The following is a 25,949-nucleotide window of genomic DNA, read 5'->3' as shown; positions in this document are numbered from 1 at the left end:
TATTGCCTAGGGTTTCTCTTTTCTGATACAAGAACTCAAGAACAGTACTACAGCTTGGTTCTAGGATCCCAGTCACACTCTACTCCCTCCCAATCTACTTGAGCTAAGCCAGGTAGTGGTGCATTTGTGATTTATTGATTTGATATCTAGATATCAAATGGTGGAATTAACTTTTGATTTTCATTCCCCCCAATAATTAATAATTAATCATATTATGTAATTGTAAATAAAATAACAAAATATAATAAATTACAAGCTTCAAATTTATTAATAATTGTTACATTGAAATGGAGCAGTTTCATTTCAGTTGTTATGTGGTATTATCAATGAGCACAAGCACTTGTAGATTTTATTCGGTTGCCTTCATCTGATTATTTAGTGGTAGTCAATATGGCATTATTGGCTGCTAGAGTTCTCATTTATATTTGTTCTCTATAAAGATCTTGCTTGAGAGGTCATTATTTGTTTTCCTCTAGGCCAGATGTGTTATCTTTCTTCTTTTTTTTTCACCCATTTTTTATATTTTGATATTTGAACGTGTTGGATGGCAATGTTCTTTATGTTTTTGACTAATTGTGACAATACTTCTCGAGAGTTATGCATTTCTTTTTCACTTGACTGAGTTTCTTTTTTAATTCATATCTCTACAGCCTACTTGTTCATGAGAACAAAGAAAAAAGATACAGGCCTAGAGGAAGTAGGAAGCAGCATTCCTTCTGAAGCAGTTTCATCCGCACCTGCCAAAACTACTCCAGTTTCTGGGAAGCCTGTTTCATTGCCCACCGTTCTGGAAGCTTTAAAGCCGCGTGAACCTATTCCAGAGAATCAACAGCGTGAACTGTACAAGTGGATTTTGGAAGAGAAAAGGAAGGTGAAACCAAAAGATCCTGAAGAGAAGAAGTGCATTGATGAAGAGAAAGCTATTCTTAAACAGATCATTCGAGCAAAATCCCTGCCAAGTATTTAATTGATTAAGCTCTCTTATTCCATCTTGGGATTAGCAGGATTTTCTTTTTATCACTTGGGAAGTATGGATTCTGCTATACTGGACATCAATGCATTTCCTGTTTTCACTTAATCAGAGATTTAGTGTTGCTTTGCTTTTGACACAAGGTTGATGTTTATATCATCTGGTGGAAGAATATTCTTATTGACCATAAACTTACTGATATGCTTTCTGGGGTTCTGTACATATAATCAATTTAATAGCTTTGTGTGGTCAAACATAATTGTAAGATCTGCAGGTGAATCATTATTTTATAGCAATTACAGGAGTGTGCCTAAAATAAGAGGTACCCTATACTGCCTGGGACTGATTTAGATTTACAGTTTTAGTTCACCAATTCTTTTTCTTGTTTCTCTCTCTGCCTTTTCTCTTATCTTTCCAACTCTGATTTGGACATTCTTATTATTGTTCTATCTCTATTTATCTGGTACATGCCTTTTATGTGGAATTATGGGTCTTAGAAAATTAAAAATAACTAGGGAAACTCAACTCTTTGCTGTCATTTTTGTCATATTTGGATCAGTTGGCTAACTTCATTTTCAGGAAAGGATAGTTTAGTTCTCATTCAATTGTCCAACAACAGAAATTAGAAATGGAGCATATTCTCAATTTTTTTTTTTTTTCTAAGTTGAAGATAGATTCACATGGTGACATGGGTCCAATGAAAGCTCATGCACAATTCCAAAGAGGATGTAGACAGAGCCTATATGCATGCTCAGAGTAACCACAACATGCAACCTTTGGACCAAAAATTATTATTATTATTATACTCTTCCTTTATTTTCTTTTACAAGTTGACATATTTTTATCGACAGATTAAAAATTCTTGAATTAAAAAGAAAATACCACGAGAATTTAAATCTTAACCTCTTATCTTTTATTACAAAGATATATATTTCAATGTCTTAATATCATGTCATGAAATGAAACATTACAAAGTACAGAATATACCCTGAAGTACAGAAATCCCAAACTTCAAACTTTTCAAAAGAATTTTGAAACATATCCAATATATTCTCTAAGATTCTTGGAGATATAAAAGAATTAACAAATGAACCAAAACCAACCAATGTAAGAGAGAATGATCTAATGCAATTATGAGAATTGATTCAAGAATTTAATTTTGTTAGGTAGTTTGAACAAAGAGCTAAAAGGAAAGCTAAGGAATGGAGCTCAACAATTGAAAATATATATTTGCAATCAAGAAAATGGGCCACATAGAATACCACATTATTTGATAACAGTCAAAGAGAGAGATTTTGAAAGTTAAAAGTTCAAGATTAAATTAATACAAGCTTTTTCCCAAAAGAAATGGCTTTTATTTCCATAATATTCTTTCTTTTTCATTACAAATGGACATTACTAACCTTCCTTAACCCTATATAATCTAGATAAACAAAATTAAGGGCAATAATGAATACCCATTACCTTATTTATTACAAAAATTAGTAGGGTTGAGTGATTTTGGGAGGAAAGAAAGGGTACCCACATGTGACCTTCCTATATAAAATGAGAATTAAGGATTATGGGAATGAAAGTAACATGAGAGGTTGGCCTATTCTGTGTGTGGATTGGGTGATACACAGAGAGAGAGAGAGAGAGGGACAAAAGAAGAGGCAAAAATGATGATGAAGAATGTGGTTGGACTTATTGAGTCTCACATGAACGCACGAGGCCACCAGCTGCGCCTGCAAGAAGAGGGTCTCCTCCAGCGGCCACTGTGCCACCATACAATCATGGACTTGTGGGGACTCCTTTACATCTTTTTTTCATATATTTATATACAATTTTTTCAAGTTTACTATGTATATAATTAGTGATAAGTATCATATATTAATCACTTATAATCATAGTTTTGATCCATGCTTGCCACCCTAATTGTGACTTGTGATCCAATTAACAAGTTCAATTAAGGGGGCTTAATTCAATTTTCAATTTTCAATTTTCAATTTTCAATTTTCAATTTTAGCAAAATGTGAACATTAAAAAATAAAATTAGCAAAATGTGAAAGGTGTTTTTCTTGCTTTTCTTTTCTATTGAAAACTACTTTTGATGTAATTTATTTTCTCAGACATGTACTAACAAATTTACAATATGTATTGTCAAATTTATCCTAGAAAAAAAATACTTTTATTTGATGTTGTAACATCAATTCACTTATATCATGAATTGAATACTTGACTATTAAATAATTAATTTGATAATAATAAAAGAAAATTTATCATTATTGAAATTTAAATAATAATATGTACAACTAAAAGTTCCATTTTCAAGTAATTAAATAGATCTTGAACTATTAACACAATAATATGGAACCACACGATTGAATTAGTAAAAATAAACCGTGTTATTAGGCAAATTTTTTGTGCAAAATCAAAATACGAAATGTAGAATCACCTGTATTAAAAGGATTGCCCCGAGTACAAAGACAGGTACACAAAATAAATTAAAAAAATAACAATACATTTCACAAAAATATTGAGTTGGATCAGGCAAAAGACTGACCCGACCCACAACCTGTACTTTCTCCGCACAAATGTATATATGTAACTCCGAACTGCTAAAATATTAATGACATATGCATCTTCCAATACAAATATTCTCTCTTACATATATATACATTAACTTACGCTCCAAACCTTATATAAACCTTATTATTTTTTCTTTTTTTTTTTTTTTCTCTCTCTCTCTTTCTTTGCCACACGCGTGCAAGTACACATGCAAGCAAAAATTCATATTTTGCAGCCCAAATAATGTCATAATCTGATTAATTTAAGCATATACTTACTTATATAATAAGCAAAAGACATACACATTTATACTTTATTTATAATCATATATAAGTGTAGAGATTAGAGAGAGAGAAAGAAAGAAAGAAAGAAAGAAAGGGTGCGTATATGTTTATGTGTGCGTGCGTGCGGTGAAGCAAAGAAAGAAGCGTCGAAATAATGGACAATTTATTGTTGATAGTATTAGCAATATTGTTGTCTTCGATAATAATCTTGTACAGGAACAAGTGGTTTAGTATCATCATCATCAGATCATCATCATCATCATCATCAAAGTACAGAACCCCACTTCCTTTAGGCAGTCTTGGATGGCCTTTTCTGGGGGAAACCCTTGAGTTCGTTTCTTCTGCTTACTCAGACCGCCCTGAAAGCTTCATGGATAAACGTCGCCGCATGTAAGTATAATACTATACATATGCATATTCTTACAAATTTTAATTAATACATGTATTAATCCTAGATTAATACGGCGTAACTACTCATGTTGATCATCATTAATCTATGTTGGCATTAACTGTTAGTTACCTTGTAGTGTTTTCTTGAAACCTACCTTTTTTTTCTTGCAGGTATGGGAAGGTGTTTAAATCACATATTTTTGGAACTCCAACGATAGTATCAACAGATGCAGAAGTGAGCAAATTTATACTGCAAAGTGATGCAAAAACATTTGTTCCTTCTTACCCAAAATCTTTGACAGAGTTGATGGGAAAATCCTCCATTTTGCTCATCAATGGAAGCTTACAGAAGAGAATTCATGGCCTCATAGGAGCTTTCTTCAAGTCTGCTCTACTCAAAGCTCAAATTACTAGAGACATGCAAGTTTATGTTCAAGAATCTATGAATAAATGGAAATATGACCAACCCATTTACATACAAGACGAAACCAAAAATGTTAGTACCCTTTTTACTCTCTCTCTCTCTCTCTCTGTGCGTATGAGCTGTTTGAGTTTGTTTTTTTCTGTTTGTGTGGTTTGAAAGAAGATGAATTCTATCGTTGGAGTTTGAAACCCATCTTTTAAGTTTCTTCTAAGTTTTTAATATACAATTTTTTTGAGAAGAGTTCCATTTAGACAGAAAATAAAACAAAAGAAAAAGAGATTACCACTTATATATCTTAAACTTATCTCTGCCTTCTTCTTCTTCTTCTTCTTCTTCTTCTTTAATGATTTTCTTTTTTTTTTTTTTTTTTTTCCGACTATATATATTGAAAATCAAAGAAAGAAAGAAAAAAAATCATTAATTGATGTTTGAATTTAATCTCTGGCTTCTACTTAAGTTAGAAATGATTCTGTTTGGAAGCAGTAGTGGAATATGGGGGCGTTCACAATAATTTTGCATGAAATCATTTTGTCTAGTAAATAACAATCATAATAATTATCTCAAACAGTACTCTGTAAAAAAAGTTGCTCACAAGAAAGTAATAATTTATAAAAACTCTCCTTAATCCTGTCTGCAGATTGCTTTTCAAGTCTTAGTCAAGGCATTGATTAGTTTGGATCCAGGTCAAGAAATGGAGTCACTCAAAAAACAGTTTCAAGAATTTATCTCTGGTCTTATGTCTTTACCTATTAACGTCCCAGGAAGTCAACTTTACCGCTCATTACAGGCAAGTCAGTCAATTAATTAATTAAATAAGTATGATTAAACCTTATTTGCTCCTAATTTTTGTTACAGGCCAAGAAGAAAATGGTGAAGTTAGTGAAAAAAATTATAAAATCTAAAAGAGAGCATCATAATGGCATGTCATTAGTGCCTAAAGATGTGGTTGATGTTTTGCTTAATGATTCAAATGAACAATTAACCGATGACTTAATCGCGGATAATATGATCGATATGATGATTCCAGGGGAGGATTCTGTGCCTGTTCTTATGACTCTTGCTGTAAAATACCTTTCAGATTGCCCTGCTGCCTTGCAACAATTAACGGTATGCTAATTTCTTCTCTTCCTCTTTGAAATTATTAGACTCATAATGTTTTGTTAAATGCTAAGGTAAATTATTACAATGTGGATAGTCGGCTGATTACATACATTTTAAATGTAATAGAAGATAATATTGTATTAATTAATAAATTAAAAGAAAAAAAACCTTGAACAGGTCATTTTCAATCTTCTTATCTTCTTCCAGCTGAAAATTTTCCTTTCGCTTGAATAGTTGTATTCGAATAGGTACCATAGGCACAAGTGGAATACTGAAATAAGAATACTAGGGTTTGCCCGCACAATCACTGGCAGGACGCTATGCTTTTTTTTTTTTTTTTTTTTGGGTTATTGATCCCCTCGGGTGTTAAAGCATAAATATTTTATGAATGCATACAGAAACGTGAACAAATAGAATTCTAGTATCATTAAGTGTATCATATTTTTGTGTCAATTTCATAAATTGTTAGGTGACCTGTCCATGTCTTTGCCGTTTTGATCCACGTGTGACTTGTAACTATCATTAGGGCCTCTTTTGTTGTTATTTGCTACTTTTCTTTTGATTTTAGTTTAAGGTTTCTTAATTTTTTCATAATTGGAATAATTAAATACAATTTCAGGATGAGAACATGAAATTGAAAAGTCTCAAAGCTCAGCTTGGGGAGCCATTAAATTGGACTGATTACTTATCATTGCCATTTACACAGAAGGTAATTAAGTTAATTACATTCTATGCTATGATTTTCTGGATTAATATATTTAATTTTTTTTTTAAATTTGAATAATTAAACAGGTAATCACAGAAACTTTAAGAATAGGAAATATTATAATTGGTGTAATGAGAAAGGCAATGAAGGATATAGAGATAAAAGGATATTTGATACCCAAGGGATGGTGTGCTTTTGCATACTTTAGATCAGTTCATCTTGATGAAAATCACTATGATTGGCCTTACCAATTCAATCCTTGGAGGTGGCAAGTAAGAAATTAAAAATTTTAATTATTATATATTATTTTCTTTTTTTTTTTTAATTAAGCATCTAATTAATTAATTAATTAATTAATTTCACAGGACAAGGACATGAGCAGTTGCAACTTCACTCCATTTGGAGGTGGACAAAGATTATGTCCTGGACTAGATTTGGCCAGGCTTGAAGCTTCCATTTTCTTGCACCACTTTGTTACTCAATTTAGGTAATTTTTTTCTCACTCTTCTATTTTCTTCCATTTTTATAGAAATGAGAAATTTTTCGAGCGTAGAGATATATATATATATGCAAATTATAACTCCAAAATCACTTTTAACGCGATTTAAATTTGAAATTTCAAGAAAATGTATTGAGAATTCTTTTAGAAGTTGTCATGCACTAAAAACTATCATATTTTTCAAAATCATTTTTTAGACATGAGCAAAGACAAAATCATAACAATCCAACTTTCTCCCATTTTTGAGCAAATAAGTATCCTTTACAAGGCATTATTTGTTCTTTCCTTAATTAGTTGCTTCCAACAAAACCAACTTTGCAATCAACCGAACGTAACCAATTAAATTAGGGTTTCACACAACCGCGGTGCCGCCTCCTAATTTTATTTTTCTTTTAAATTTACCCTTATAAAATATATAAAATTTTATTTTTTACCTATAAATTAGTTTTTTTTTTTTTTGACATTCACCTCTTGTAAATTTTGAATTTTTTGCTTGCCACCTCTAATTATTTTTTCTGATTTCGGTTCTGATTCCACTCTTCCACTTGATCCCTAATGTACTTTTTGTCTACATTATCTTTATCTATTTACCCTAGATGGTCATGAAGAGGACAGTCTCAATCTAGCCATGGCAGGCTCAAATCCTTGCAAAATAAATCAAAGTCACCTCACATATATTAAATTTATAAAATGGGGGTGAAATATAAATTTGTCATGTATGTAGCCATTCTAGTGTGGATTTTGATGCTCCCTAGACCTAGCTAAGAGATGACAATTGAGTATCTTTCACCACTAAACTTTTGTTTTCTATATAGGCATTATTCAAATTATGGGTCATATGTTTGATCTCACTTGATATGGACAAGTGGCATGCATTTTCAAAATTTTTTTTTGACTAGTCTAAAGCACATGCATTGAAACTCACAATTTCTCAAATTAGTTCAACATGTCTTACTCCATGAGCCATTATCAAAAAGAAATTTTTATATAAATGCTAAACAATATTGTAAGTTACATCATACAGAGTATTTATTTCTTTTATATTCACTGAATTAATAAAACAATTTGAATAAATTGAAAATTTTCTATTTCCACGTCATGAAAGAAATGTGAAAATACTAATTAAATTACACTTAATTGGTATTATAATGATAATTTAATTTAATTTAATTTAATTAATATATAATGAAATGGTCAAATTTAGGGCTAGCTACATGTATAGCTAGGCAGACATTGAATATTTATAGATATTTAGAACAATTTTCAAAAACCCTAGGTGTATATATAATTCCTTTTGCTAGGGTTTTTTTTTTAAATAGTTGTCATGTGTAGAGGAACCCAAAAGTTGTATTTTTCATTATACCTTGGAAAACCAAATATATATATATCATATATATTGGTCTAACCTTTAACTTGACTGCTTTTTTTTTTTTTTCAGGATTAAAGTATATATATATATATATTTTTTTTGTTAAAATAAGAATATTAGCAATTGTTTAAATTAATTAATTAATTAATTAATTAATTGTGGTGTATACAGTTGGGTGGCTGAGGAAGACACAGTTGTAAACTTCCCCACAGTTCGAATGAAGAGAAGAATGCCAATTTGGGTCAAGAGAAGAGAATAAAGAAAGGAAGAGATGATCCTTGAGCATATAAAAACCCTTTTTTTACAATGATAGAAAGGAAAGCACACGAAGAAAAAGACTAAAAGGCATCAAAATAACAATTATTATATATAATTAAGGAATATCGCAAGAGTGCACACGTGTGGGGGCATCAACAAGACTGACACGTTTGTCCTCTTCCATATAACATATAGATATTGCAAATATAGACCATAGATATATATATTTTTTCAATTTTGTGGGTACCCATTTAATTATATTCTATGATCACTCATTTTTACTTCTATTTTATTTTAATTTTTACCTTAGCATGGCCATGTATAATTGTAAAAGATAGAATTGGTGACTTGAGGTTTGTCAATGATTTGTGGATATGGGTCCCAGTGAACAAGTACTTCCATTTTAAAAATATATGTGAAATTCTAGTTCTGTAATTAATAATTTAAATTCACCAATTATATTTTTGGATGGAATTAATGATATTTACTTGTAATTAATTACAATCCGACCCCAATAAAACAAAATGAAAATAAATGATCATATAGCGGATCCCAGCTAATTTAGGATTATAATTTAATTATTGTTATCACAATATACCCTTACTCTAACTATATTTTTTGAATTTTTGTATTTTATTCGTGAAATTATTGTTTTAATTATATTGATGCTCTCTTTGTTATTAATTGGTACGCTTCATTATTAATTGATATGAAGAATAATACCCCCTCAGTATAAAATCTCTACAGGCCAATTCTCATGTCTCTCGGAGTGAATGGAGAGTTGTCGAATTGTAATATGGACTATTAAATAGATACGAGCATGCATGAGTCATGGTTAAAATCAAAAATGAAAAAAAGAATAACGCCCTTCATATATAACAAGGGAACTCACATGTATTACGTGTCTATTTTATATAAAGATAACCATTTAGGAAAGGAAAACTGTCAATTTCAACTTAGAAAAGGCTAAAAAGAATATAAATATGTGTAATTAGAATCATGATCACATAAAATATAATTAATTTGCATCTATCATTTTAATATATGTTATTAAAGATGAGATGAGAAGCATTAAGATACATAATGGCCAATTAAGATGAAAACGACGTAATTTTCAGAAAGAACTTTGGTTATAAGTACTTAACAAATGCATTCCACTAAAATCCACTAAAATGAAAAAAAAAAAAAAAAGAAATAAAGAAAAATCTAACCAATATATGGAATATTCGCTTAATGCACATTCGATAATCAAGTGAATTGTGACGATTATGCTTCTAGAAGAAGCATAGTTAGAAAAAGGAAATTTTCTCGATATCAACTTGGAAAGCTAGAAGAAGAAGACATGACAAACTGTCTTAATTGTTCATACAACAAATTTTTATTATTGAAATATTGTTTTCTTTTGATTCCAATCCAACTGTTGTGTATTAAAAATTCATTATTTTAAGAAGAAAGGAAAAAAAGAACTCTCTACTGTCCTGCCTGCCTAGTTTATGGCCCAAATAAGGGTTACATATGAATGAGCCCCTTAGGCCCAATGTTTATCATTTGCTGAAGCCCAAAACTTGGTTTTGCAATTTCATCTTTCGAAAGGCGCAAGTACAAGGGCCCAAACGGAGACCAAGCTAAGTCCTGAACGACGCATTTGAATTAACGCAGAATGTGTCGTTTCTTTCAATTTCTTGGTTTAAAAAAAAAAAAAAAATAGGCAGGATCTGGATTCTATCAGATCGTCCCCTCCATAATTGAGAACAAATAATGATTCTACATTGTCAATCACAAACTCTGAAAATGATTTCCCCAAGTTTGGTAAAACATAATAGGTTTCACCTTCAATTTCAAAAGCAGAAGAGAATTTTTCTATAACGTTCGGAATACCAGTTGAGAATTCATAGGACTTAAGTAGATTTAAACCATCTTTAGGACGATAAAAGCACAATAGCGAAACATATTCAGTAAAATGAGTATCATCGTCATTGTCAACTTTCATATGATAGACAGCTTTAGCATCAAACAACTGAAAAGAACCAAACGTATGGTTCTCTCTCCTTTTTAAATCCTCAAAACGTACCTACATTGCATAAACAAAATATTACCTTCTTCTGCATTTAAAACAATGAAGAAAGAAAGAACATGAAAAAATAATCTACTAAACTTTAAGTAAATTCTTCATACAGCTCCCTCAAATGCATAACCTTTTCTATTCCAAATTTTCTGTCAAAAATTATACCATCAAAAATTATACCGTCACAATGAAGAAAGAATTTCGTTGTGATAACATAAAGAGAAATAAAAAGAAAAGCAAAAACATTTTTGAAAGATGCAGTATTCTCATTTCTTATATATTGTTTCTTCATTGTGAACAAAGGAATTTTTGAAAAATCCAATGGCCCCAAAATGTTTTGCATATCTCTTTTGACTGTCTTGAAAATCTCTTAAGGTGATTAAACTAGAATTGCTAGGAATTTTCGTCTTCCAATCAAAATACTGTGAAAAAAGTGTCAAATTAAACAAATATGCAGAGGATTTGACCTTCTCAGCATCAGATCTGCTTTGTTGATGAAGTATATTTTTTGGGTGTTACTCCCAAAAATACGATGTCTAAGCATATAAATTGATTTGTAACTGCATATGAAAAATATGATGTTAAAGCATAAATTTTGTTGTTAATTTCACTTATGGAAAACACAAATTAGATGAAGAAATTAACATGTAAATTCAAAAAATTTCTCAGACAAATTTAAGTTATATATATATTACCTCCTATCAGTTTTTGGTTGTTTCAAATAATAGCAAATGTTTACAAAAATGTCGTGAACCTCTTTTTGCTCTATTTTGGAGTTTTAACGAAATCGATGTATTGCAAATCTAACCAAACTTTCAAAATCTTCAAATCATCATTTAGTCCACGTTCAATTTTTTATTTGAAAAAGAATCAAATTTCATAATTAAAATTGTCATAGCCCTATTTGACCTGGTGCTACTGGAGCCTCACCCTCCACTGCTCTGGAGGCGTGTGACTCGCTCTCACCTTCCTGTGACATCCTCCTAAAAGAATAACAACTGCTTAGTTCATCAGGGTAGTCATGGCATGTACACTATAATGACATATGCATGCAAGCTCGAGGAAACTAAACCTAGGGCTCTGATACCAAAATTTGTAACATCCCTTCCCGGTCCACCTGTTAACTCAAATGAACCGAGCTGAGATGCTACAATCTGGTTGAACCTATGTCCTTTCATGCTAATATTATGTTGTATGCTGAATATGATGTTAAGTTGTTGCTTTTTACATTAGGAAAATATAGATATGTACTTAATATTTACAAGACATGAGACTAATTTTCAAAATGAAATGGGCCTAACTGTGTGCCCTGTACATGTCATGATAAGGATAGACAGAATCAAAATATCAAAATGAGTAGCTACCCTGAAGACTGAGTCTTCCACAGATGAACTGCAGCAGTTGTAAGCTGATTCTCTACGGTCCAGTCTCGAAACCTACGAGTTAAATAAATAACTCGCTGAGTAAATAATGCTCGATGGATATCTCAATTTAATAAGAAATAAAACAATAAACATATAAGCACACATATCATTATACTTTCATGATTTTACCTGCTGTTCATGATGCTGTATAAATTTTTCAACTTTTATTAACCATCGTATAATTTATAAATAATAAATCACATAACTGCATGGCTCCATAAGGTTATAGTGAAACCAAAGTGATAAGAAGAACTGTATGAACTGTATGAAACTGGATGAATACTGTATGGCTGGGCTGTTATGGCCCGTATATAAATCATTTCCGCTCAACAGCCTGTAGCTGGAGTACCAAACTGTATGGGGCGCAGATCTGCTATCCTATGTCGCGACATAGTCTTATCTACGTGGTTTCTACCTAACCTTAATGGAGCATATTATGTGTAATTGTGATAATACAAGAATTATTTAGAAAATATCTAATGAGGAATAATGCATACCATTGATAACGTATAAAGTAACTTGCATGGAAATACTCTAGCTATTGCACCCGCGATGCAATTCTTACTAATATTTATGTAACTAAATTTTACCATTCAGATTAAGGAAATTCTTAGTTTGAATTTAAGTTCACTTAGAAGGTAAAATGCAGTAAAAATTTTAGGGTGAATGAATCTACATATGCATTCCAACATCATTTCTAATGTGTTCTTGAAATCTGCCAGACAGCCTGTACATGTTTCACAAATCCTAGCATAACTCTTTCTGTATACGTTCAATTTAGGTTATTCTAAATTCTATGGTTAGCTAACATCTTAAGGTACAAAGTTTTCTTCTATCACATCTCTTAATTACATTGGCAAGGTAGTCACATATTGAGCTCAAGTAGCAACTGCCAGTCTGCCCTGCTGTTGGTTTCCAGCCTGCCCAGTTTATACTATTTTGGTCATATCTCTCAATTTATAACTCCAATTTAGGTGCTTCTACATTCTATGGTTAGCTAACACATTATGCTACAAATTTGTCTTCTACCACATCTCTTAATTACGTTGGTAAGGTAGTCAAACATTGAGCTCAAGTAGCAACTGTCAGTCTGCCCTGCTGTTGGGTTCCAGCCTGCACAGGTTATACTATTTTGGTCACAGATCTCAATTTATAACTCCAATTTAGGTGATTCTACATTCTATGGTTAGATAACACATTAGGCTACAAATTTGTCTTCTACCACATCTCTTAATTACGTTGGTAAGGTAGTCAAATATTTACCGAAATGAGCAACTTCCAGTCCGTCCAGACTGTTGATTTCCAGCCTGCACAGTCTGTACTATTTTGGTCATATCTCTCAATTTATAACTCCAAATTAGGTGATTCAAAAACTCATGGACAGCTAAAACATAGAGAAACAAATAACTATTCTATACCACTTCCTAATTCCATCGTTAAACAGAGTCAAAATCAGGGTGAAGTTACTGGTCAGTGATCCAACAAACCTGGTTCAGCATGAATTCAATGTCTACTTCATTCATTCAATTCATCCCATGCTTTATCACCATTTACAGACCTCTAATTTAACATTCAGCAACATATATTTGCATTATCCACACACTACAGAAGTGTTCATGCAAGAAAATGTGAAAAACTAAAAGAGATATCAAACCTTCAACCAAAAGAGCTTTAAATCTTCTTATTAGCTTCCTTTTCCTCCAACTTTGAGCTCCCCTCTCCTATACATCATAACTCTTATAAATCATCTAAAATATCACAAAAGTATGAAATTTAAGAAAGGCTACTTACTTGGATAGAGTTCTAGGTTGAATTGAGTGGTTAAATCACATGAAAAGTGATGGAGAAAGGAAGGAGATGAAGAGAAAGATAAGAGGAGATGAAGAGGAAGATGGAGATGAAGAAGAAGACGTTGAAGATGAAGATGAAGAAAATGAAGAAAGCAAACTGAAATGGAAGTCTCGTGTAGTCCAAATATATCTTTGATTATGTGTTAAAAATTACCAAATAGTACCTAAATTTTCCATATGTTACGTTTTAATACTTAAACTTTCTATTTTAGTGCAAGTAAGTCCTACTCCTTATACTTTGATCTTTTTGTTTCATTCAAGTAAGTCCACTTCTTTTACTTATTTATGGTACATCCCATTTTACCCCACTCCGGCGTTAACTGCTTTCTAGTTCGACCCGACTCGACTCATGTATATGTAACGATTCGATTCAGTAGGATGTTACAAAAAAGGTGACTAAAAATTTAGTCTCAGTTTTGTAATTAGACCCTAAAACAAATTTACCTTCGAATCATTGAGAATTAAAAAATTTAACAATCGCCTCATCTCCTTCGTCGTCTATGCAAAATCCACGCTTGATAATTCCATGATATTTTCTAGCTTTAATTAAAGCTTCAATTGTTTCAACAATTTTCCTGTAATTATGAAGAAAATATAACAACATTTAGTTTTTCTTTTAATAACATAGAACACATAATTAATTCAACTAATTAAAATTATTAATAATTACTTGAAACATTCTCTCAGGAGGAAATCCATTTCTATCAAATCATCCCCTCCATAAGTGAGAACAAACAAGGATTCTACATTGTCATTCACAAACTTTGAAAATGATTTTCCCAAATTTGGTAAAACATAATAGGTTTCACCTTCAATCTCAGAAGCTGTCACACGAACCGAGTCGAGATGTTACAAAACTGGTTGATTGTATGTGCTAACATGTTGATATCATAATACTGAATATTTATATATATACAGATGCTGTTTACATTACTAGTGTACTGAATATTTATATACATTATACAAGTTTTCAAAATGAGATGGGCCCAACTGTGTACCCTGTACATGCCATGAAAGAATAATAAAAGATACATATCAAAATAGGGAGCTACCCTGAAGACCGTGTCTTCTACAGATGAACTGCTGCAGTTGTACGCTGACGCTCTATAGACCAGTCTCAAAAACCTGCGAGTTAAACAGGTAACTCGCTGAGCTATTACAGCTCAGTGGATATCCCAACATAAAACAACAATAAGCACACATATAAGCAGAAAGACTTATGTAAGCAAATATAATCACACATAACATGCTGCTTTCATTTGTGCCTTGATGATCTTTCTTACTGTTTATGTTACTGTGTGTTTCATGCAATAGCCAGTTACAATATCGGTATGGCTCCATAAGGTTATAGTGAAACCGAAGTGATAAGATAAACTGTATGAAACTGGATGAAACTGTATGCTATAGGCCCCGAACCGGATTCGCCTATGCCAATATTGTCCGTTTTGGTGCCCCTAACCGGATTTGCACCGCACGGTTTAATCATATCCACTCAACGGCCTGTAGCCGGAGTTCCAAACTGTATGGGGCGCAGATCTGCTATTCTATGTCGCGACATAGCCTTATCTACATGGTTTCTACCTAACCTCAATGGAGCTTAAGATTAGCATGTCAACAATGTAACACAATAGCACATAAATGGTTTCACAACGTCATAGTTCATCATATTGATTTGATTTCACACCATATAAATGCTTACATGTTGTTTTAATCCATGTTCTTATGTTATATTTTTGTTTTACAATGATTGGATGCATGCATGTTGAGCAAAGGAATGTAATTGTATAGAAAATGAAGTCCAAAATGCATGAAAACACAAGTCGCGAGCGCGCAGGGCAAAGTCGCGAGCGCGAGATGCTTCCCAGAGAGAAGTCGCGAGCGCGTCTTCAAACCTCGCGAGCGCGAGAAGTGCAATCGAGAGTCAGAGAGGTTTCTAGCTCAAGTCGCAACCGCGCAGCACAAGTCGCGAGCGCGAGATGAAGTCGCGAGCGCGCTTGTGGAGTTCGCGAGCGCGAAATGCGCAACCTGCGAGTCAGAGAGCTTCTGGCCGAAGTCGCAACCGCGCATGTGAAAGTCACGAGCGCGAGATGTGCCATTTGAGAGTCAGAGAGTTTTTGGCCAAAGTCGCGACCGCGCATGTGAAAGTCGCGAGCGCGAGATGCTTTCCAGACCGCGCGAGCGCGCGACGTATTTCCAGATTGTGCAGTCTGTGTTCTTTTGGCCATAACTCTCAATATACAACTTCAAATTGAGTGATTCAAAAGCCCACGTAAAGCTAACACATAGGGAAACAAATAACTCTTCTATGACACTTCCTAATTCCATCATTTAATAGGGTCAAAATCAAGATGAAGTTGCTGGTAAAATTTCCAGCAAACTCTGGTTCAACATAAACTCAATATTCACTTCCATCCCCTGTTTTCATATCATTTCCAATCCCTTCACTCAACAATAAGCAACATATATTCTCATTAGCAACACACTACACCACTTTGCATGCAAAGAAATTAGTAATTCACATGAGATATCAAACCTTGACGTCAAAAAGCTTGAACTCTGTTTTAGTTTCCTTTTTCTGCTGTCTTAGAGCTCCCTTCTCCTATATACATCAAAATTCACAGGAATTATCTACAATATAACTCAAGTAGAAGTTGGATAACATAAAGGGACAAGAACTTCTACTTACTTGGAGGTGACTTAATGCTTACGACCATGCAAATGAAAAGGAAAAGAGAGGGAAAGTAAGAAGAGAATGATAAACATGAAAATGGGGAAAGTGAAACTGATATCAACGGGTTGGCTCTAGAAATCCATGATTTTTATGCCAAAGTTTCTAAATGGTACCTCAATTATTAATGGTTACAACTAAATACCCAAGCTGTATGTCCTCATGCAAGCCGGTCCTAAACTTTTCATGCAAATAAGTCCACTTACTCTCATTCAATCCAAATCAGGTTTGGTTCAACCCAACTCAACTCAAGAGGATGTTACAGAAGCACAAGAGAATTTTTCTATAACGTTCGGAATACCAGTTGAGAATTCATAGGACTTAAGTAGATTTAAACCATCTTTAGGACGATGAAAACACAATAGCGAAATATTTTCAATAAAATGAGTAACATCGTCATTGTCAACTTTCCTATGATAGACAGTAAAATCATTTTTTAGACATGAGCAAAGACAAAATCATAAAACTCCAACTTTCTCCCATTTTTGAGCAAATAAGTATCCTTTACAAGGCATTATTTGTTATTTCCTTAATTAGTTGCTTCCAACAAAACCAACTTTGCAATCAACCGAATGTAACCAATTAAATCAGGGTTTCACACAACTGCGGTGGGCAACAGTGGTGGCTGCCTCTTAATATTATGTTCTTTTAAATTTACCCTTATAAAATATATAAAATTTTATTTTTTACCTATAAATTAGTAATTTTTTTTTACTTCACCTCTTGTAAATTTTGAATTTTTCGTTGCTCCCACTAATTATTTTTTTTTTTCATACAACAAATTTTTATTATTGAAATATTGTTTTCTTTTGATTCCAATCCAACTGTTGTGTATTAAAAAATCCTTATTTTAAGAAGAAAGGAAAAAACAGAACTCTCTACTGGCCTGCCTGCCTAGTTTATGGCTCAAATAAGGGTTACATATAAATGAGCCCCTTCGGCCCAATGTTTATCATTTGCTGAAGCCCAAAACTTGGTTTTGCAATTTCATCTTTTCGAAAGTCGCGAGTACAAGGGCCCAAACGGAGACCAAGCTAAGTCCTGAACGACGCAGTTGAATTTACGCAGAATGTGTAGTTTCTTTCTCTTTCTTGGTTAAAAAAAAACAAAAGAATAGGCAGGACCTGGAGTGAACCAAAAACAAGCAGCTGGTGCGGGTCTCTTCTCTTTATTCGAAGAAATCTCGATCAAAGCCCTCAAAACACACACACGAAACGAACTTTTTAAATTATCATCTTTCACAGGTTTCGCTTCTCTCTATCTTCTTTTTTTTTTTTTTGGCGTATTTCATTGTTATTGTTCAATAATTGTTCATATCTCGGTATTTTATCTTCTGTTTTTCTCTTATCTTCTTTATTTCCTTTGTTTTTGCTGATTTTAATTCTATGTGTTGTTATTAATTTTATTATATTGTTTAGAAATCGGAATTTGGATTTCGCTTAATTTCATGCAAAAGTTTATCCCAGTACAGGTTTAGATACCCTTCTTGTATTTGTTTCTTTGTTAGTAGAACTTTATTAATTCAGATTTTTGGATTTTTTAAAAATTATTTAGGACCAAACTTCAGATATAAATGGAAGATTCGTCTGGTGTAATTTCAGTAGGGTTTTTTTTTTGGGTATTTTTGGCCGTCTTAGGAATTGAAAATGTAATAGCAAGGGAGGTAATGTTTCTTGGTTTTGTATGCTACTGTTTTGGAGTTGAAAATGGACAATGAATTCAAAACTTTTGGAGTGGGACTTTTGCAAATTGTTTGGAATGCTTGTGTCTTGTAAGTCGGATGTTGATTCCGTATAATCCCATTTTAAGCTCCTCTAGATTAGGTAGTTGTTAGATATGGTACTGTTCTCTTTGATGGACCTGTTTGTTGTTAATCTAAATTTCACTACTATGTTACCTGGAGGAATATACTTCATGCAGATATTGGAGGGAGGGAGATTATCTATAATCATTTGGATGGGATTTCGATTTGTTTTTAAATTGGATAGTTGATCAAGCCCTGTGATAGTTGGCATTCTGTTGATCCTAGTGGGGTTTCTAGTGATGATAATTCATTCTTATTTTGATACTAGGTGAACTGCGTGGTTTGGGGATCTGATGGAAACTTAAAAATTGTTGGATCTAGCATCAGCATGGTTAAAGAAAAATGGAGCTATTATGTAGTTTCTTTCTCAGGGTTTCAGAAAATGACTTATAGTGACGTGCATTTTAGGTAGTTGTGGATTTCTGAGGAAAAGTTTGTATGATTTGCATTATGAGGGGATTGGTTACCATAGTCCATCTCTTTTGTATTCCTTCCCTTCGCTTTGACTGTAAAGTTCTACATTGATGAGTTGATCCCATGGCAGTTTATCTAGATAAGCCTCATAGAGGCACTTAATACTAAATTTAGCATGGAGTGCCTTTGTATAGTATATCATCATTTTATTGCTTTGCATATATTTTGCAGATCTTAAAATGGCTGGTAGAAACCGCATTCCTCGTGATGCCCATAATGGCAGGCGTGGTTTCCCACCTGAGAGACCTTTCATTCGTGGCCCTCCTTTGCCACATCCTCCTCCTCACCCTGCTTTGTTGGAGGATGAACTTGAAATACAGCACGCTGAAATCCATGGACTCCTGGTTGATAATCGTCGCTTGTTGGAAGATCGAATGGCTCTGCAGCAAGAGCTTGGTGCTGCCAAGGAAGAAATTCATCGTATGAATCTCATCATTGCCGAAATTCGTAATGAACAAGAAGTGCGCTCAAGGGAACTTATTGAGAAAGGCTTGAAGCTGGAAGCTGATCTTCGCGCAACTGAACCTTTGAAGAATGAGTCTGTACAGCTCCGTGCAGAAGTTCAGAAACTGAATAATGTGAAGCAGGATCTCCTTGGGCAAATTCAGACCCTCAAACAAGATCTTTCACGATTGCAAGCTGATAATCAACAGATTCCTCTTTTACAGGGTGAGATTGAGGGCCTCCACCAGGAGCTGATGCATGCTAGGTCTGTGCTCGGTTTCATTTTTGTCGATAGTTTTCTTTCCATTTTAATTTTTCCTGCCCAAAGCACTTGTTCTATTTCAAAACATTTTGTTTCAAAATTCAGCATCAAATTTGTAATGAAGCATCCAAATAAATGCTAAATCAAGATCTTATGTTTCAGAACTGCTGTTGATTATGAAAAGAAGGCAAACATGGAGTTGGTGGAGCAGAGACAGGCAATGGAGAAGAACATGGTTTCCATGGCACGTGAAGTTGAAAAGCTAAGGGCTGAACTTGCTAGTACTGATGCTCGGCCTTGGGTTCCTGGTATACCTGTGCCTAACGGAGTACACGAATTTTTTTGCATTAGTTGATTTCTTCCACTCTCCATCCATGTTGTCTTGGACTTCCCTGTCCTTGTTAATTTGCGTTGAAGCTTACCTATTTTCTAAGTTATGTTTTCGCTTATAACAATTTCAGTGTTTTTTGTTGTTTGATGAAGAGAATCATGTTCTTCTCTGCTAGTAGATTTATCATAAATTTAATTATGGGTAGTCACTGTAATGGCTTTAGCAAGTCTTGAAAATCACCTCAATTTATATTTTTCTTCCATGCAGGTCTCTTTTATTTAGTTGTGACTTAACAGAATATCCCTTTTTCTTTGAAAGACTTTTCCTTGTCTTGCTGATGTGCCCATTTCTATTTATATGTTGCTTATTTCTTTATCTTGATCTTTGATGATTCAAGGTGGACCGTATGGGATGAAGTTCAGTAATCCGGAGGCTAATTTCCCAGCACCTTATGGGGATAGATATGGGGTTCACATGGTATGTGGCTTATAATTATGATTCTGGTTTCTCTTTTTCAGTAATTTGCATTATGGCTCTTCATTTGTATCCACCACCCCCTTTATATCATGTTTCTCTTTTCGGGGTTATGGATTAGGGTTCATCTGGTTTCTCTTTTCTTGATTCTCTTGTTTTTGCTCAGGTTGGTGCTGACAAGGGTCCTTTATATGGACCTGGTCCTTCATGGGACAAGCCTCGTGTGCCTCGTCGCTAGATGGTTGGTTGTTATTCAACTCAAGAAGGGCAAAGCTGTTCATGTGACTGCTTCTTATCCTGTCCAATATCTCAGTAGGCAAGAAGTGTCCTTCATCTTTGTGTGGATGCCACTGGTCTTTTATCTGAATACATTGTTAGTTATTCTAAACTGACTTGAGTAGGATTTATTGTTTTTTTTTTTATTAATTGGTAGACTCTGTGGTTTCTATTTTAAATCCAATTTAATATTATAGAAATATGGATTGAAATGTTGCAGTTTTATCTTTGTGTGCTTGCCTCTTTACATCTATAATTTATGTGCTTGCTGGCTGAGCTATATGATTTTCTGCTCTAGTAGAAGCCAAATGCATCTTAAATATCTTCTTCTTCTTCTTCTTCTTCTTCTTCTTCTTCTCTTTTTAATGCCTGGGATCCATAACTATAATTCAGTGGTGGACATACAAGGAGAATATAAGGTTTCTATCTGTAATGCCGATCTAAAATCATCTCACTTTTTGGCTGAACTGTGAGGAGGCCTGCAATGCTTTTGTGTAATACTAATAGCTATGGAACAATTGTGCAGCTGATGGAATCCCAATCATGCACCTAACTCTTTTTGTTAAAGAAACATGTACTCGATTTTATTTATAGGTGTCCTAGTGTATATCATGCTTGGAATTTGTATGCAATGCTGTAGGCTGGCGAATTTGGTGATTGCTGTATATATTGTGAGGATAGATCATGTTATTGTTGTTGCTTGATGTGTTATATCCTTTCTTCATGTCATTCTGTGTGACATGAATAGGATACGGGAGCCATTCTTTTTAGGAGATTATATCATTTGGTTTCAGTACATAATGATTGAACACCTTTATATCTATCGGGAGTTAATCTTGCTGAAAATGTCTTTAGTCCACCAGTATTTATAGCAACTTCTATTAAAAGATATATAGTCTAATCATGTGGTATGGAAGCAAGCTATTCAACTTAGAATATTAAAATGAATAGAAGTGCCTCGGATGAATAATTTTCCGAAGGCACTATGATTGTCGGTTGGTTGTGCTTTCCTTGACATTCCTTCAGTTGATTATAAAGGAATTTCTGATGAACTATTCAGGTTCTTGTTATTGATAAGACTTTCATGAGCCATCTCTTATGTGTTTTTATATGTTCTTATTGCTTGAGCTGCACCTTTTGTAATGTTTGAAGTATGTTAGCTCAATCCATGATGGAAGCTTATTGATTGGTCACTGTGAAGTGTTTAGCTTTAAAGATTTCTTTCAGTAGCATTTAAAGTAGTGGAAGTGTCAAAGGGACATAAAAGTGTGTTTGTTATGTAGAGATTTGCTGGAATGATTGTAGCTGCTCTTATTTCTGTATTCTGTTTATTGGACCATCATGTACAATTCTTGGATGTTGAAAACTGTACTTAAAAGCAGATCTTTTGACCATACTGGATGAAGGAAAAATTCTAATTAGGTGTTGCTCCTGCCACTCCCTTTGTTGGTTTAGATTTTTGTAGTTAATTTTTGAAGTTGTGTGCATTTTCAATAGAACATGGAGCTGAGTTCTGTGTATATAAACTGGTAGATTACATGATTTGGTTACTAGTTAGGCTTTACAAGATTATTTGAACTGCAGGAGATTATAGTTTATAATTAAGTGGTATAAGAGTTGGTTGATTCCTTCCTTAAGTTATCTTTTTGGAGGATGGGTGATCACATGTATTGTTGTCATCACCAGTTGATTTAGTTGGGTTTGACAGACAGGCAGTAGGTGACTGAAAATAGAAGTGGTATATGATATATATCCCGAGATCTTGGATGGATGTATTGTGGATCCATCTCATTGTTTTAAAACTAGAAAAAGATTGTGGATTGGAAAGTGGCATCGTAATACTTGCATGTTGGAATGAAGCTATACCCTCCTAACCAAAATTTGCCTAGTTTTCCTGCCCACCTGTGGTAATTTGATATCCACACAACCCTCTCTCCAGTTTACACCTTCTAATCCTTCATTTGGCTTGTTCTGCACCATCATTCAGTAGTTGAGGTATAAACAATGGCCACCTGCATGTATACAAGCTGCTGCTTCATGCATCAAAATGACCTTGGAATTCTGAAGGACAATGGGCATGCATGTGAAGAGAGGCTGACCACTAATACTTCATAGGCAAGTATTCTGTCTCTGTTATATGGATTTCACGGATCTAAAGCGCCTTTTTCTTTAAGCTAATTTAATGAATTTTTTATTTTGCTTATTTCCTGTTGTCATATCATAAATTGATGGTTATGGTTAGTTTAGATTCATGAATTTATAGGTAGTGAGCTGTAGGTGCTTAACTTATCACATCTGGCTGGTTTGATAGTCTATAAGGTCAGTAGTTTCACAGAGTAAGTATGGACATGTTTAGAATTGCCCACATCTTTACTACAACATGGAACTGGATGATGTGCACTCCTGCTGAAGGATTTCTGTACATCTATCTAAATTGGACTGGTACTTCTATCTTGAGTTGTGAACCGTCCTATAACAATTTTTATGTAACTATCTAATTGGACTGATAGCTACTAATCTATTATCAAGGATGACATGAGATGGCATTAGCTAGGCTCCACTAGTCTGTGGTTATATAATAGAAGGTTCTAATGGTCTCCTTTTGATGCTTGTTTTCATGATAGATTAGAACACATTTAGGCTTCTCTTGCTAGGAATAGGAAATAATTAGTCCATAAGGTAATGTGTCTAGTTTATCTGAATGGTTGATTTGATGTTTTTGAAGTACATCGTTATCTCTATAAGGCCAGTAGACAGTTATGGAAAGTGGGAACGCCTGTTTGAGAATGCTGTTTACGAGTGTGAATGAGATGGTTGAATAAGGAAAGGATGATTCTGGTTGTTTTATGGCACGATGTATTTCAATTGGCCATGTTATGGACTGGAGAAAGTGCTTGTTGTCATGGATGCACATTCCAATCACATTGGCTGGATCTGGCAGTAGATGCTGAACATATCAAATTCATTAGGAGGCTACAGTTTGAGTTTGGTTCAACAAAGGTGCTAAGCATTTTGCAAAGATTAATGTTTGTTACCTGTTCTTTAGAACTCTTTATGTACATAGGCCTTGGAAGTGTCAGGTTGTGTTCAGAAGGACCAGGTTTTTTATGGTATGTGATGTCTGGAAACTGGCTAGTAATAAACTAAATCCTCCTAAACTAAATCTGGGGCAAGTCAGCATGCTTTTATTTTGAAAAGGATGGCTGCAGGCTGATTACCCTTCTTTCTGAGTTAATGGCTGACTTTTATTACCTCGTCTTTAGACCGACTTTGAAGGAAAATCCCTTAAGGGTGGACTTGTGTCCCGGCTTCTGACTGTCAGCAATAGATTTTGGTTAGTGTAATAATGGATACATCATTATTTTAAATCCTTCTTGCTGAAAATTAGATGGAAGATGCTTTGTTACATTAATGATCCAGGGAGAAGTTGGATTTGCAGCTGCAATATTTCAAGTTCTTTGGTTTAATAACTGTGCTAGTTGATTTTGGCCAAGGAAATCTGTATGCTATGAGGAGGATACTAAGACAAGATTGTGATTTGGTTAGATTTCTAATGTTGGTGATGATGGAGTGCAACCTTAGAGGAGTGTTGTCTGGGGGCGTGAAGGTTCAGTAAAATGACGTTTTATACAAATACATCTGTTGTATGATTATATAAGCTGAAGCGAGCTCATGATTCCTGAGGCATATTATGCGTATCTTTTATTTATTGTCAGATTCTCCTAAGATAATTTATGAATAATATGATTGTTGCTTCCTTTTTATAATGTCAATTGAAGTTGCAATTCCTGGATTTGTTTTAACTATGTTTTTCTTATTGCCCTGCAGGTGGAAAACTGGCTATGAAAAGGCAGAAAAAGTCAGGTATGCTCTATCACTATTGCCTTTCCTGGACTAGCCTCCCACCCCATGAGGCAGCTTGAAACTGCTCCCACCCACTTGGATCACTGAGGGATTGCTGCAGAAACCAAAAATCACAGTAGGTAGGTTTTTGTCTTTTGTTGTATTTCTTTGAAAGAGGTTGTTTTGGCCTTCAGGACTACTTAAAAGAGAAAAAGGATTACTAACATGCTTCGTTTTTAAGGAGCAATAATAATAGAAAACGGCATTCTCAGTTCAACTCAGTTCACTTTGAACAAATGGGAGTTATTTTCAAAATAACGTTTGTTGTAAAGTTACAACCAACAGAATAACTTACCTCTTTCATGTTTGCCACCATATTTGATGTCATCATCATTTTAGGAATTGGTTTCCATTATTTTTTTGATATCTAGAAAAGCTTTTTTTTTTTCTTTTTTTATAAAAATTATTGAGTTTCAGAACTATAAGTTCACGTGTGCACACACCCATAAGGATTATTATTTGCTTTCTGGTTTTTATAATTTCATGGTAAATAGTTTTTGTGCAACTTCGCTGCATTGTTGGCCATAGTTTTATTTTACCATTTCTGAGATGATTTCCTAACTCCTTGATGACTTGTGAATAATTAGGAGTTTTACCACTGAGTGAAGTTCATTCCTCGTGTTTATATTACTTTCTATTCATCCTAGATTTTGTTCTGCTTTCAACTTATATTTGATTGGAGGTTTTGATGGTTTAATTCTCTCTGAATGTTCAATTTTGGAGCTCTCATTTTATATTAGCTGGTAAATATGTTTTTTAATGTTAAACTTCATTTCATGCCCTTCCATATTTATTTCTTAAATGGTAAGTCTGCAAATGATTTCTGGAATGCAAATGTGCTATCATATTTTATTTTTCCAATGGACTAGATGATTTTTGTAGAATTTTCATAATTTGGATGGCAGAAATTGACTGCTTAGGCTTCTCTTGCACATCTGATTGAATTAAAATTCTTCTATTCCTCTTTTCTTCTTCACCATCAACTTCATGCCCTTCTCTTCGATCCTATTAGAATTCAACTGAATGTAAAATCATGCCCTTAACTAGAATGCTGAAGACAAATGTAACTGACATGGAATGGGACACAGTTGGTCCAAAGTCATGCTATTTTAATAATTCAATTCCTACCTGACCCACCCTTCCATGTGCTTGTCAGGGAAACATTATTCATTTAGGACTATGCAGGTGATCAAAATGCTGGTAGCTGTAATGTCTAAATCAATTTCATGTTTTTTAAGTTTTTTAAGAAAATTATTTAATTAGTTTAAATTATAATAAATTATTGAATGAATTGACTGTTACTACTTTTAATTTGTTTACGTTATAATAAATTATTGAGGAAATGAAGCAATCGCTATTGGTTATA

General features: G+C 33.7%; 3 protein-coding genes and 1 long non-coding RNA gene across 7 annotated transcripts in view; 3 read left to right on the top strand and 1 right to left on the bottom strand.

Moving 5' to 3' along the window:
* Positions 1-1,359, top strand: part of LOC149499410 (uncharacterized) — a 4,440-nt gene extending 3,081 nt beyond the window's left edge. The window contains exon 3 of the mRNA XM_089715600.1: positions 651-1,359. Within this exon, the coding sequence (XP_089571726.1) occupies positions 651-967 (317 nt within the window). The 3' untranslated portion in view covers positions 968-1,359. The remainder of the gene's footprint in view (positions 1-650) is intronic.
* A 2,596-nt stretch (positions 1,360-3,955) lies between these two features.
* On the top strand, positions 3,956-9,000 carry CYP90D1 (cytochrome P450, family 90, subfamily D, polypeptide 1). Of its 2 annotated transcripts, XM_089724893.1 has the most exons (8): positions 3,956-4,191; positions 4,363-4,687; positions 5,253-5,402; positions 5,471-5,722; positions 6,336-6,425; positions 6,509-6,694; positions 6,788-6,909; positions 8,462-9,000. In XM_089724893.1, exons 1-8 carry the CDS (start codon positions 3,956-3,958, stop codon positions 8,547-8,549), a joined length of 1,449 nt encoding a protein of 482 aa, XP_089581019.1. In that variant the 3' UTR covers positions 8,550-9,000. The 2 variants fall into 2 exon arrangements, with proteins under 2 accessions (XP_089581019.1, XP_089581022.1); XM_089724896.1 differs by lacking the exon at positions 8,462-9,000 and having other exon boundaries at positions 6,788-6,913.
* Positions 9,001-11,840: 2,840 nt separating this feature from the next.
* LOC149499408 (uncharacterized) lies at positions 11,841-13,961 on the bottom strand. Its single transcript, XR_016322081.1, has 3 exons — positions 13,829-13,961; positions 13,692-13,758; positions 11,841-12,049 (listed from the first exon to the last, which is right to left on the bottom strand). It is a non-coding gene; the product is annotated as an uncharacterized LOC149499408 (long non-coding RNA).
* Positions 13,962-17,676: 3,715 nt separating this feature from the next.
* Positions 17,677-24,800, top strand: LOC105631478 (DNA double-strand break repair protein). 3 transcript variants are annotated; one of them, XR_002284130.3, is made up of 6 exons: positions 17,677-17,859; positions 19,065-19,602; positions 19,762-19,907; positions 20,328-20,407; positions 20,571-20,720; positions 24,509-24,800. XR_002284130.3 is itself a non-coding variant. In XM_012213610.4 (5 exons), the coding sequence occupies exons 2-5, from the start codon at positions 19,073-19,075 to the stop codon at positions 20,640-20,642; spliced, it is 828 nt and encodes a 275-aa protein (XP_012069000.1). In that variant the 5' UTR covers positions 17,677-17,859; positions 19,065-19,072; the 3' UTR covers positions 20,643-20,905. The 3 variants fall into 3 exon arrangements, 1 of the variants encoding a protein (XP_012069000.1); XR_001046733.4 differs by having other exon boundaries at positions 20,571-20,777; XM_012213610.4 differs by lacking the exon at positions 24,509-24,800 and having other exon boundaries at positions 20,571-20,905.
* The last annotated feature ends 1,149 nt before the right edge of the window (positions 24,801-25,949 follow it).

This window comes from Jatropha curcas, chromosome 1 (genome assembly GCF_041381405.1).
Source record: "Jatropha curcas cultivar XTBG-Jc1 chromosome 1, XTBG_Jcur_1.0, whole genome shotgun sequence".
Lineage (NCBI taxonomy): Eukaryota > Viridiplantae > Streptophyta > Magnoliopsida > Malpighiales > Euphorbiaceae > Jatropha > Jatropha curcas.
This window is presented reverse-complemented; position numbering and strand designations above follow the sequence as displayed.

Coding starts and splice junctions, on each gene's coding strand:
- CYP90D1 (XM_089724893.1), top strand. CDS start 3,956: ATGGACAATTTATTGTTGATAGTATTAGCAATATTGTTGTCTTCGATA. Junction 5,403..5,470: donor AACTTTACCGCTCATTACAG/GCAAGTCAGTCA, acceptor TTTTTGTTACAG/GCCAAGAAGAAAATGGTGAA. Junction 6,426..6,508: donor CATTGCCATTTACACAGAAG/GTAATTAAGTTA, acceptor ATAATTAAACAG/GTAATCACAGAAACTTTAAG.
- LOC105631478 (XM_012213610.4), top strand. CDS start 19,073: ATGGCTGGTAGAAACCGCATTCCTCGTGATGCCCATAATGGCAGGCGT. Junction 19,908..20,327: donor TGCTCGGCCTTGGGTTCCTG/GTATACCTGTGC, acceptor TGATGATTCAAG/GTGGACCGTATGGGATGAAG. Junction 20,408..20,570: donor ATAGATATGGGGTTCACATG/GTATGTGGCTTA, acceptor GTTTTTGCTCAG/GTTGGTGCTGACAAGGGTCC.